Source organism: Saimiri boliviensis, chromosome 2 (assembly GCF_048565385.1).
Source record: "Saimiri boliviensis isolate mSaiBol1 chromosome 2, mSaiBol1.pri, whole genome shotgun sequence".
Lineage (NCBI taxonomy): Eukaryota > Metazoa > Chordata > Mammalia > Primates > Cebidae > Saimiri > Saimiri boliviensis.
In genome coordinates, this window is record NC_133450.1 from 194819613 (window position 1) to 194833646 (window position 14034).

Genomic DNA, 14034 nt, shown 5'->3' on the forward strand with positions numbered 1-14034 from the left:
AGCCCTGAGTATTCATTACACAATTTCTTGCCTAGTCAGTGAGGCATTGTTGGCTGAATCCTCTCCTGAGGTTCACGTCACTTATTGGGAGGTTTGCAATACATGGGTCAAATTTCTTATTCTTTTGTTTCCAAAACAGAACTCACATCCAATTGGAACCATCTATGAAAAAAAATTTAAAGCTGTCACCAGCCCTCTGGGGCATTTTATCATTTAGTAAAGACAGCTACAAATATCCTGCTTGTTGATGCTCTATGAAATTCATTTTAAATGCTGCATAGTAATTGATAGCAAATAGTTCAATACATTGAGACTTGGTGTGACAAGGGGTATTTGGAAAAGCATGTGAATGTTCTATAATCTGAAAGGCTCAGCTTAGCTCAAGTTGCTTTAAATATGGTATGTCCTGAGTGCGCCTGCTGAACTGAATCTTTCTCCAATCCCTACTAAATGTATCCTGATATTAGAATGCACTGCAGCTTCAGATCTGCATTCCGTTTCCCATCAGGACTGCAATACTCCCTGGAGCTCTGTCCTAATCGCCTTGGTCCTTGACAGCCCCCTCCTCTCTAGTCCCATTGGGTTGGACTAAGTTTTCCATACCCCAGGTCACTTAGAGGGGCCCTGGTTCAATCCAGAGAGAATATGGACATGGCTGTCCTTACCTGAGTGTCACCCCCACCTTGACTGTTTACTTGTGCTCTACATTTCCTCTTCCCGCTACCCTTAGGGTCAGATGTCTAGGATATCAAGGGTACCCTAGATAGATAAAATCTTGATGAATGTCCTTGGACTGCTGTCACTCTCCCTTCTATGCCAGGTGGTCAGCTGAACAGCTCTCCTGACTTCATAGGCCGTAGCTAATCCTGCCATCTCAGTCCGACACTCCTTGTTCTATACTCTGAGAATTCCCTCGTGGTTGACTTTGTGTAGTTATAATAAAATTTTAGTTCTTTCCATTGTATCATGTTTTAATGATGAAAATGATTCTTTACTATTTAGAATGTGGACCTTCCAATTTATTTTTATTAATTTCCAAGATAAGTCATTAATCAGTTTTTAAGGTCTGCTTTGGGTGAAGATACCTTATAAGACCTTTCCCTGTTAGGTGTGCTATCAGGTGGTCAAATAATAAAGGAAAAGAGGCATTAATAGATGTTTCTACCAGAAAGACCTACTCTAGAAAAGACACCCCCTGAAACTTCTCAGTCTTTCTGTTTCATTTAATGAAACAATGAAATATTTAGTTCACCAGGCAGCAGACTTCCGGACTAGTCTGTCTGCTTGGCTGAGAGAATATTCTTGTGTTAGATGGAGAAACATGGGCATACTACAGCAGAAGACACAACACGTGGAGTTATAATGGGCAATCAAAAAAGCTAAAGTAAAAGGAAGTATTACCTTGGGGTCATGTATTCCAGAAAGCTCTTCATAGATCTTCTCACCTACCATGACGGCAGCCAAGTTTGCTGTGTAGGTGGAAAGGCAAAACATACAGAAAATGGCCCAAAGATTCATTAGAAACCTTCCAGTCCAACATTTTGGGGGTTTGATGGCCACCGTTCTACCAAACAAGAGGGCATAACAGACATTCAAGGCTGAAGAAAAGGAGAAGACTTTACTTCTATTTCGCCCCTTGGGAGTTAAACCAAAGGGACTCTTCCATTCATATAGAGTGAGGAAGATGGCAGTGATGTGCAGAGCCACAAAAATCCCCAGCCACATTGTCCAGTGGAGTGGCCACATGAAGGCTCCAATGGGAGCTGCTGTATCTCGGGTCCTCACTAAGATGCCCAAGCTGGTGGAGAAGAAAGGGCTGGTGAAATCTATCACCTGGCTCCGTGCAGTATTGATGCTGAAGGAAGTGACTGCCATGTGAGCAGTCCCACTCAGGAGATCACCCACCAGCCCAGTCCAGTGCCCATTTTTCCAGGCTCCATACTTTCCATCCCCTACAATATAGAGATCGAAGTCAAAGTTCATGTCTTCTGCTATCTTTTCCAGCAGATCAATGCAATATCCATAGCAGCACTTCTTAAATTTAATGGGCACTGTATCATTACTGCTATGGAGGCTGCTAAAAAGCCTGTCCAGAGTGGAAGAGTCATTAGTCATGGGGTCTAGACAGAGTTGGCCAGCAGGGCACAAGCCTTCATCATCTACCTCCCTTGTGAAGACAAAAGGATGCTCAATCAGGGTAACCACTCTCAAGTGTAGCTTACTTGGGTGTTGGAAGTAGGTTTTGTGTCTCTGGGCCTGCTCTGGCCATAGTCCATAGTCCATGACAATCTTGCCCCCTTGCCAGCTGCCCAAGCGGGTCCACATTGGCTTTCCCATGGGGTCATGTTGAAGATTCCAGATGAAAAAGTTGTTTTCTAAGCTGACGATGGTGGAACCTTTTACTTTGATGGAACCACTGAGACCTCTGAAAGTGGTATTAGCCAGAAACCTGGAAGAGAGGAGCAAAGGCAGAAAGTAAGAAACAGAAGTGAGACCAAAGACAGGAAGCCGTGTTCATCTTTGCTTCCCTGTCTTAATAAAAATAAATTCATATTTTTGTTTAAAAAGACTTTGCCTACAATTTCTTCAGAAATTAATAAGCTGGACTAATTTTCTATTATAGGAGTAAAGTCCTATTATATTAAGCAAATGAGATTTCACTCTCAGGTTCTAATATTCCGGCCAGGTGCTTGACTCTTAGTCTTACTCTAAATGTTTTTTTAATTCCTAGTTAAGAGATGTGTTAACCATTTTCTTTTGTAAACTGTTAATGACATATTCTTACAACTTTTCAAGCTATGGAGATTTTCAGCATCTTTAACATATCCTACTTCTATTGTTGACTATGTTAAATTGTAACTACATTATCTATCTATCTATCTATCTAGCTAGCTAGCTAGCTAGCTAGCTAGCTAGCTAGCTACCTACCTACCTATCTAGATATTTTGTACAAGGAATGAGATTAAAAAGTATGCATATACATTAATAATTGTTTAAACACTGCATTCATAACCTTAGAAAATAGCCAAATCTTGTTACTAATGTTTCTTGTAGAAAGAAATCAATTAACATATCTGTCCCCATGAGGATAGTTCAAGCTGCATATTGGAGCTCATCCACAGAACAAAGAAAAAGATGATAAATCAACTTGCAGTTTTCAAGATAGCCTCAGGCTAGCCTCCCTCTTAGTCATTAGAAACAATTGGCCCTGGCTCTAGAGAGGGCTTCTGCCAGAAGCCACAAAAAGGAAAATTACCAACTAAATAATATACTGATTCCTAACCCTGTGAACTAGGGCACTTACAGTATACATTCTGATATGGACTAGACAGAAAAAACTAGACTAATAAAGCTTGGTCACAGCCTCTGTCTTTCTTGAGTCTGGGAAGATAAAAGAATAAGAGGTAATATGCAAGCTTGTGGCATCTTAATGATGGCCTTGTGTTGGAATAAAAGCCGAGGCTTTGGCATCAGATCCACCTGCATTTGAATATTGGCCTAGCCACCTGCTAATGTTGACCTTGAACAATTTACTTAACTCTATGCTTTAGTTTTGTCACCAGCAAAATAGAGAAAATGATACTTCCTTCATTACAAGAATTGGAAATAATTTATGTAAAGCACAAGCTACATCTAACATGGAACAAATATTCCAGATATGGCAACTATGACGTAATGTCATTCAAGTATTTTTCAGTTAAGGCTGTCTCCAGGTCACTTTTTCCAAGAATTTTAATGAAATTTTAAAAGTTGGAAACACCAAGTATTGCATTATGATAAATCCATGGCGGTTACTCAAGACACATTTCAAATTAAAAGTAATTAAATTGAAATGTAGAATGGAACATAGTAGGTATTTTGCACAGTCAGTTGCTGCTGTAAGTGTAGGCTCTCAGCAAAACATATTCACTCATTGCCTGTCACAAATATTACTCCATAAATTACAAATGCAAATAGAAGTACTAAGACATTATGTAGCCACAGAAGGGACATAGAAAAATCAGAAAGTGTGAAGTACATACTAATTTTCATTAGAGATATAAATGTAAATCACATTTGAAGATGCTTCTATCAATAAATGCAGTGAAACTGTTCATTTTGTAAGACTGCGTCTAATGGTAATTATTCATGTTAGTACTCCCCAGTGGCACTCCACCACTTAAATTCTATTTTGCAACAAGTAATGAAGTCTTGGCTGTTTAAGACTTTGAAATAGTTTTCTGCTTCTTTAGAGAAGGAGCCAAATCATTAAAATATACAGATTAATCAATTGATAATTGCCTAGCTATTATAAGTAAAAGATGATACACTTCTTTATAAGAAATCTACTTTTAGATTTGTTAAAACACACACATACACACACTTGCTAATATAGGAAATAAATGCTTAGTAGTAAGTAGGTTAATTTCTTCCGGTCAATTTACTGATCAGGAAAGTAAAGAGGAAGTTGTGGAAAGAAGAACCCTTCATTATTTTAAGAATGTTTGGGGCTTAATGATTATAGATTCTTAACTGGATGGTCCCTTGAGAAAGTACCTCTAAGTATATATTTAAACTATATATCTCAAAAAAAAAAAACCATCAGAAATCTTCAGAAAATTTCCAGAGATTACACAACTCCCTCATTCCAGTAAAACCTATTCCTGATTATTGGTATTAAATAACATTTAAGATGGCCATGACAGAGTGACAAGGCCCAGTTGTCTTTGAGGCAGTCATTCTCCAAAGAAGGCAAATCAATACGGACCTCAATGTCTCTAGTTTTCTCAGCCCAGAAAACCTAATGCTCGTTTCACTATTGGCTCCAAAAAAATTGGGTCCCAGAGAATCACCACTTATGACAGACTATTTGTACTTGTTTTATTTTTAGTCTTACGATAAGGGTGAATCAAAATAATCTCCTGAAAGCTTTAGCTATAGTCACGTGCTCTATGACTATAGAGTGACGACGCGTAGCAAAGTTTAAACGCTCACTATGTTAGTTAAAGTATCAAAAGGCTGAAATCCTGATTTTGCTTATGTTGGATTCTATCACATTCCTTTTTTATCTTCTCTTTTACTGTTCTTGGATAAACAAGAAAAAAAATCAGGAATAGTTTTACTGGCATCATAAACTGACAAACTTTTGGCACTGTTCCAACACTGGAATTACAGGGATGAAAGAAAAATTCACTGGTCTCAAGAAACTCAAGAAGCTCAAAGTCTAATTCTGGGGAGAAAGAAAGTGAGCGGGCAATTCAGACCCAGATAATGAGCATCGTGACAGAGGTAAATCTGGTGCCACTGGAACAGACAGCAAGAGCACCTGCACATTCTACCATAGCATGCCAAGGAAAGCTTCATAGAGGAGGAAGTGCCAGAGCTGAGTCTTGAAAGAAGGAATTAATAGTAAGCCAGAAAAAGAAGCTGGGAAATGATGTTGTCATCTCAAGGAGATACAAATACAAAGGCCGGAGACAGAGAGTGTGAGCTGTTGGACTATGAGATAAAAAACAAGGAGGAAGATGAGGATGGGAAATGAATTCCATCAGATCTGAGACTAGAGTGAAGACAATGGGAAGCCACTGAGGGGAATCTGTCTGGGGAGAGACATGATCATTAGATTTAATTTTAGAAAGATTTTATTTTCCCTTGCTAGTTATATAGGACATAGCTTGGAAGGAGGAGGGGACTGAACATAATTCCACATGTGATGAACAATGCTGCTTCTTTCTTTCTTTTGCTTCCTCTCTTACTCTCTCTCTGCTAGTTTCATAAAGGGCTTAAAATGGTAAGGGCGAAGTCAGTAGCAGAAGTAGAGAGAAAATGGCATAATCAAGAGATATTTCATCTTTAAAAAGCAAAGCAGTGATTTAAAAGGGCCAAATGCACAGGCTTGCAAACTTTACTAAAAATGTATGAGACTCGGCTTGACCATAGGTCCTATAAATAAGACCTGATAGTATTTAGTTGAATACAAACTCAGTGTAAGCCCATAGAGCAATGTGGGTGTAAAAAAATAACCTTAAGTTCATTTAATAAAAGTTTAGAGCCTGGATCAAAGGGAACAATAAGACTACCATTCACTGTGCTGATCAGGTAACTGCTCCAGCCTGGATATGAACCCTAAACAAATCTTCCAGATTCGGGAATGTTATGAAGAAAGATATGAAGGTGGAAAATGTAAGAGGAGGTGGTAAGCATGACAATCTGATTGGAGAGCAGGGTAGAAAAGTATTAGAAAATAGCATAGGGAAAGCAGGTTGCAACTAGACTATAGAGGCCTCATGCCCCTGTTTTATGAGATTGAATTTTATTTTAGTAGGAAAAGGGGAACCATGAAGATTACTGAGCAGCATAATGACTTTAACAGAGATCTACGTTAGTAATATTGGTCTGGAAGCAAGTAAAATGCACATATAGGAAGGGAAAATGGTGACTAGGAGACCACTTACAGTACTGTATCTTTGTCATGGTTTGATAAGGGCCCCGATCTCGCTCCATGAGTGAGAATCTGGTTTTGTGAGTGTTTAACAAAGTAGTTCAAGTATTCATCTTTTTTATCGACAAACATCCCAAGATACCACTCTCCTCAAAAGAATGAGGCTCATTCATTAATTTTTCTTTATTAAAAGCTCCCAATATGTGACTAATTAAGAACGTGTTGATTTGCATAACAGCTGAGATAAAATCTGCACTTTGCAAATTATTTAGAAAATGTTTTTGAGATAGTTCACAGCATAAGCAAGATCAATATTTCATATATTTGAGATATATTTTAGAAGCCATATTTGCATGCAAAATGTTGACATACTAATGAAAGGATTTTCTTATTTATTCAGCATAAAATGAGCAACACATCATACATTCAATCATCTATTTATTCCACAATATTCACTATGTGCCAGGCACTGTCCTAGGTGCTGGGAATGCAGCAGTGAAGTAAGACCGCAATCTATGCAGCTTATATTCTATTGAAGGAGACAGAATACATAATGATAAATAGGTAATATGTATGGGATTTAGACCTGTCCCAATGTGGACATAAGAGGTTTTTTTTTTTTTTTTTTTTTGTAATTTTAAATGCTTTGAGCTTTGATTTATTGATTTATTGTATTTTTCATGCATAATAACCTGCTGCTTAAGTTTACAGCCTTTTTTGGATGCTAAAATACTGGCATATTTGGGGAAATATTCTATGTACTAATCAAAATGAGTGTACATTCTCTGTGAAATGTTAACTGTAGTGTTTATCTTCATGTATTAATTACATTATTCATATACTATTTTTACTTTTTGTAACTTGCTCTAAAATTTGCTAAAGTTAAATAAAAATCTCCCATTACAAATAATGTTGCCCTTTTCTTAAAGATTTGAAGAACTGTTGCCCCCTTGATTTTTCTTGTCTTATTTGGCACATACAGTTTTATTAGTCTTATGTTTTTATGTTTATTATGAATCTGTGTTTTTCCTTGCTTTGGAAAGAGCTCTGAAATAATTCCATTGTTTTCAGCCTTCATTTTTGGCCACATATTAATCTACTTTTATGTTGTTTAAATGTATCACCATCCTCACTTAGGAGATTTCCTCATAGGGAAAGCATTCTAATTGCAACCTGCTTTCCCTTTGTTATCCTCATGTGTCTTCTTTCATGACCTAGTTGTTTATAGATCATATATTTATTTCTACTTAGACCATTTTTCACTCATCAACTTGTCTCTTTGGGTATTTACCTCTTCTTTTTTTGTGTCTTTTAAATTGACCTATTACCTTTTCTTTTTTTCCTCTATTGTTACCTTCCATTAATCATATCTGTCCATGATTTTGTTCTGCAAGGTCTTAAAATTAATTTTTACCCTTAGGAACTTTCTATCATTAAACAGATCTGTATCCTCTTTCTCTTATATCTTGAAAAACAAGCTGAATTTATAATCATCTCATATTTGATATTTTCTCCCGAGGATGAGAGATTTGCTCATCCTGCATCAAGTTCTATCATTTTTTTTTGTCTGTGAGAACTTTATTTTGATTTTTTGCTTTTGCCTGATTAGAAATCTTTAGCAATATTATTACTAATAAAATTCCCTCACACTCCCTTCCTGTCAGCATCACCTAATTCTCCTTAGATTTACTCGGTTTGCTTGTCAGGATTACTTGCTCTTATACATGAAATTTAAATATCTGCTTCTTGGTTACTTTTAATTTAGCTTCAGATCTACCAACTATTGACATGTAGTAGAAAACCCAGCTCAGTAAACTCCTTTTCATAGGAGACAAAGGAATATTCTTAAAGCTTCCCTTTCCATTTTGTTTTTTTTCTGGGAGAAAGAGAAACTTGAGATAGATGCTCAGTAATCCTATATTTTCTTAATGTGATTCATATCTATGATGAATCTTCTAATTAAGAACTCACATTCTCTAGAGTTCTACACTTTTGCATTTGTTACAAGTTCATGCTTATGCAGTCTTCCCCCCCGCCCCAAGCTATTCTCTTTTCGAATTGTCTTTTAGAACTCTTACAGCTAATTTTGATATTTTACAATGTCCACAGATCTCCATTTATCTGAATTATTTACTATACATAGTTTACATTGGTATTTCTCCATGTGTATAACACTTCTTAATTTTTCAGAGATTTCTCTTAAACTCCCTGATTTTCTAAATTATTCTCATTTTATGTAGCTTCCTCTGACTTCCTTCCCTCCATTATTCTCACTGTTTCTGGCATGTGGGTTAATCCACAGTTAGCTCATTATTTCTTTAATATTTTTTCTGAATTTTATTTTTTCTCTTTCCCTCCCTCTCCCCCTTTTCTTTTTAGTGGTCTTTGTATAGCAGAAATGTCAATATTCTGTCCTGTTAGTGGGAGATCTTGTCTTAAAGCAGCTTTTTGACCATTATTAGTTAATTTACTGTGTGTCGCCCTTCCAGCTCCCTTCCCACTGTCTTCTGAGATCCATCTATTTACTTCCCTTTATTTTCTTAATGTCTTCTTTACAAATTTTCCCATTTCTTACAGCCCCAGGGAACTTCTCTGTACTTGATGGTGAATTGTTACTAGTTCAGCTTGTATTCTGTGGCTTGTTTCACCAAAGCTGAGCCCTGTGGTATCTGCCTTCCTTTTATGATAACATGAATTTGTCCATTTTAGCCACAGAGCTTACCTGTGGTCCAATTCTGTTTGATTTTCTTCTCCATATATGGGATAGCTCTTCAAATTAAACATTAAACGTGGGTGATTTCTTGAGCTTACATGTAAAATGACTCCTTGACTGTCCTTTTGCTACCCTAAAGTCTAAGAGTTTGGCAGTTTATTCATCTCATCTTTGACTTTTTAGACTAGAAGGTCCTCAAAGGCATGGATTTGGACCTACTCCACATTTGCAGAGCAGTATCTTCCACAGAGTTGCTGTTCTCCCTTTCCCACTGCTTTGCTTCATAACACTGCAGGCTGTTAAGCTGAAAGAGGCTTCAGTGTTTGTCTAAGTACCTATCTCACTGAGTCATCTTTGACTCTTAGGCACAACACAGTGCTTGGCTGGGGTAACTGCTCATTAATATTTTTGGGTATATGCAATTAAACACATGTCTTCTGCTCAAATCAGACATGTACCACCTAAAGTGATCTCCATCACTTTGGCAGAAGAATGGGGATCACTAAGGCAGGAAACAGTTGCATTTGTAATTTATAAATGGTTTGAAGCATTGAACTTTCAAGACATTTTCCCCCTGAGTAATGGAGAGTATCAAAAATTGAAACTAGTTCAATGGGGAACCTCTCTGATGAGAAGGAGTTTAATAGGATTTGGAAACTGCTAAATTTCCTTCCTCAGAACAGAAGGCCCTGTACACTATAATCCCTGATCATGTCATCTTTTAAAATAGCATACAGGGTGCATCTTTTAAAATAGATTTCTATCAGTTAATGGGCAACAGCAATTTAGTAATACATTAAACATCTATATACACATATCTGAATCATTTGGGTTTATGTTTTTTCAATATCTGCAAAATGTGAAACTGTAGGATGGAAGGAGAGCTCCTGCCCTTCTTGCACTTTTCACCAAGAAGAGAAAAATACTAATCTATGGGCTGTGGGGGTCATAGTTTACTGCATGTTTTGTGCTGTGTTACTATTGGTGTGGATGAGGGGTTTGCTACATCAACGAGTCATAGCCATGGACATGGTAATCTCTTTTTCTTGCTTGCATGTCTTGTAACTGGCAAGCTGGCACTTTTTTCTCTCTGTATTTGCTTCTCTGATATGTTACCTAACAGTTTGATTTATTCCATACCCTTATATCATTGTCCTTACCTTTTGCTTTTTGGTATGAACCTTAACTCTTCTATACAATTATAATCTCTGCCTAGCCCTTGAACTGTTCTTGGTCACATTGTGTAACATCCCAACTCAATTTATTCTGGCTCTTTGGATCTGGCCCCAGTGCTAGCCAAGGTGTTGATGTTCTGTTAAGTATTGTCCTGGCAATAAGACATTTTGCATTATTTACCAGTCAAACATCTATCCTAAGGGTTATAGGGTATGCAGATTGAAGTGATCTTGAGAGATAAATCTGAAAATCAGAATAGAGCTTCAGAATTACTCTGTACAGTTTCATACTTTGTGGCAGATCTCCAGATTTTACAGCAGATGCACACAAAGTCGAAAAGCCAACAATTTCTTCTCAGGCAAATAAAAGCTTGGAGGCTCTCCTAATTGGGAAACATTCCACAATTTAAAATCTGCTGAATCCTAGATTAAGTAAATTTGAGCTGTATTCATCAAACTAGGGTCTTGAGGGAATACACATTTTCCAGTGTCCCTTATGTGAGGCCCTCCCATGACTTAGGAATAATTTTAGACTCATCTCTTGGCATGACTTAAGTGACCTGGAGGGAGAGGCTGTTTCAAAGGATTTCAGCCAGATTCCACTGACAAGGGTTCCTATTGAAAACATCTGAACATACAGACCTTAAATGTTGATCCCTGAGATTCATGAACCAAAACGTGTGTTTTCTAGAAGTATCAACACCTTGGTAGCTCTAGCAGAGAAAGTTAACCTAGGAGTAACAGTTGGATATACTGGATCAGCCACAAGCCGTGCATTCTTCTTGGGCCTCCAGGGAGCTAGTGTGTCAAGCAGCCTCCAACCCCTGGCTTCGATGTTCAATGCAACTGTATTTCTTTTAAATACATGTTGAAATATGTGGGTTAACCAGTTTGTCTTGGTAGAGGTCCTTAGGACAAGAATGCTTATATATGAATAATCATGCCTCCTGATTTATATAGCTTTGAGCTGAAAGAATATAAATTCAAAAGTAATAGTATCCCAGTTAAGGAAGGCTTATACTAATTCTGAAAGAGCTTGGAATGTGGATTTAGATAAAATGGTTTAAATCTTCCTCTACAAAGTACTATCTGAATGACCTTAGGTATACTATTTAACTTTTGAGATAGATATCCTTATAATTAAGGAAATTAAAGTTTATGTCAGTTAAATAACTTTAACATGGTCACAGTGCCACCAAATTATGGTGACAGTGGACTGGAATCTCCAAAATTAGAATTATAGCATGCAGCCTCAAGTTCTTCTGGAACTCTGCTAATGTTCAGGAATAAATTGTGATGATTATCAATTTATATGCTGGGTTTTCTGAATGGACATTTGTTTGATTCATTTTTTTTGAAGATTTTCTAATTCTTCACAATACTTGGCACGTAATAGGCTCTTAATAATACATGCAGAATCAATAATTAAAACATTTACTATTAATAAAAGGCCAGTGAATACTGATATTGCTTGACCATATAAGCTTAAAGATAAACATAGTTTGGGGGAAAAAGAGCCTCTAGTGCATTGAATCATAATTCAGGGTCAACTGAGGAGGGAGGGCTAGAAATGCCAGCACCAGCAGAGTATAATCACTGGTATCAAGGGTGTTATCCCAATGAAGAATAATAACCAAACAACCAGGTTAAGGAAAATGGATACAGCTATGAACAGTTAGATGAGTATGTCTTCTCCTGATGGAAGAACAGAAGAGCGTTGCTAGCTTTCTGACAGCACAGCCTTCTGTCTTCTATTCCTTGTGTCTCCAGACAAGGACTTGACCTCATATTAGTAAATTTCAACAAATATATTTGAACAAGGAATGAATTAACCACTGCCTACTTGATTCAATTCTCACGGGATACAGAACAGAACTGCAGAAGCTGTTCAAAGGAGAAAGGCAGGATTCTACAGTCCAATTAGAAGCTAGCATAAACTATAAGGACTATGACTAAATAGCCAAAGGGTCAGGGACTTCTCAGGCCAAGAGGAACAAGGTGTCTGTCAGTGTCCTTGTCTTGGAATTCTTAAAGATAAATGCCCTGGGCTAGATTATGACCAATGCATGGAGCATTCTCTGCAGGAACAATGAATTTATTAGCACTTAGGGCCTTTAGGCAAGCATGGGCAAATAATAATCCTGGGAACAGCAGGTAAATTCTCAAACTCCTATTCACTTTCCCCAGAGTCCAATGTTCGGAATGCAGCAAGGGAATAAATGTGGACAAGGCTGAAACCAATTTTAAGAAATAAAAACAATGTTTATATCTTAATGTTTTTAAAAAAATTCCTTGCAAGGCTTTTATACTGTATTACTTCATTTGGTTAATTTGTTATAGGATTATGATTTTTTTATAAATATGTAATGACTGATGTTCTGCCATTCAGCTGACATCCGCTCTGGATATAAAATGCAAATGTCTTAGGTTGGCATGAAAGCTCTGTGTGGCATGTTATCAAATTGACTACTTTTTCGGAATCATCTTGAATCCTTTTCATATGCAATTAATGCTCCAGCTGTGCTAAATTTATCTTTCAGGTCTTGGTGAATTTGTATATGCAGTTTTCTCTGTCTGTGAATTTGTTCCAAACCTGAAAACCCCTATTCATTTACAGGATCTAATTCCAGCATTTTCCCCCTCATCACCAAATCTCTGAGAAGAGTTAATTATTTCCCTCTGCACAGCTGAATATATTCTTATAAATCAAACGTCTCATTGTTTTATAACCATTTACTTACATTTTGACCTCTTGCACTAGACTGTGAGCTCCCACACATCAGGATTCAAGTCTTCATTTTGTCTACCTCACCTTTGGTCATTGGCTGGGCAAAAACATCCATTCATACACACTTCTAAAGGTATTCTCAAAATACTATTCCACTAATAACTGCTCCAAGTAATTAACATTAAAAAAACAACTTGTGAGTATATTGTTGAAGATTATGCCATGAACTTGGTCCCCGAATGTTTTGTCTACATTTAGCTATGATGGACATTCACTCCGGCATGTGGGGACCTACGAAGAATGAAATCTCTAATACCTGTAATTATGTGTATGTAGTCTGCCATGAGAAATGACTTTTCTCATCTAAAAGCCGAGCTGAAAATGCCATGTTTTTGGTGATTTCATTAACATTTTAAGATGTTGACAGTTCTGTCAGCCCAAACTGAAAATGACTGTGTAAGAAATGAAAACTTGTGTAACTCTGACATTCACTATCCATGGCTCATTATCTTCCCGACTTTCATTTCGCAGTGAAGAAGTGGGGTCAGCCTTACAAAATTTAAGAACAATTAAGAAAATTACTATATGCAGATGTGACTTATGGACTGAGAATAACTTTCTAAAAGACTGTATTAAACAAAATAAATAAAGATGTTGGAAAATCCACAGATGTTTTATGGCTTAAGGCAGCTTTTCAGTTACTCATTATAAAGGCTCCTTGCCGGCTTTTGCTCATTTCCCTTGACTCATTCCTGAATACTTTTCAAACTTTCTCTTTGCCTGTATCCCTCAGGAGTTTAAAAAGTCTTAGGCACACTTCCTGAAGTTCTTTGGGTCCATTTCTCAAACACATTCATCATGATGAAAATATTGTAACTGACCCGTTGTAAATTACTGCTGGGCTTCAAACCTCACAATCTTCTTTTACAGCTTTCAAAGTTTGTGAAGTAAACAACTAATCTTACATGCCACCATAAGGAGAGAGAGAGAGAGAGAG

The 14034-nt window shown here is 37.1% G+C and overlaps 1 protein-coding gene across 1 annotated transcript in view; it reads right to left on the minus strand.

The window, feature by feature from the left end:
* Positions 1-14034, minus strand: part of GRIN3A (glutamate ionotropic receptor NMDA type subunit 3A) — a 163271-nt gene that overhangs the window by 94273 nt on the left and 54964 nt on the right. The window contains exon 3 of the mRNA XM_003940103.4: positions 1402-2449. Within this exon, the coding sequence (XP_003940152.3) occupies positions 1402-2449 (1048 nt within the window). The remainder of the gene's footprint in view (positions 1-1401; positions 2450-14034) is intronic.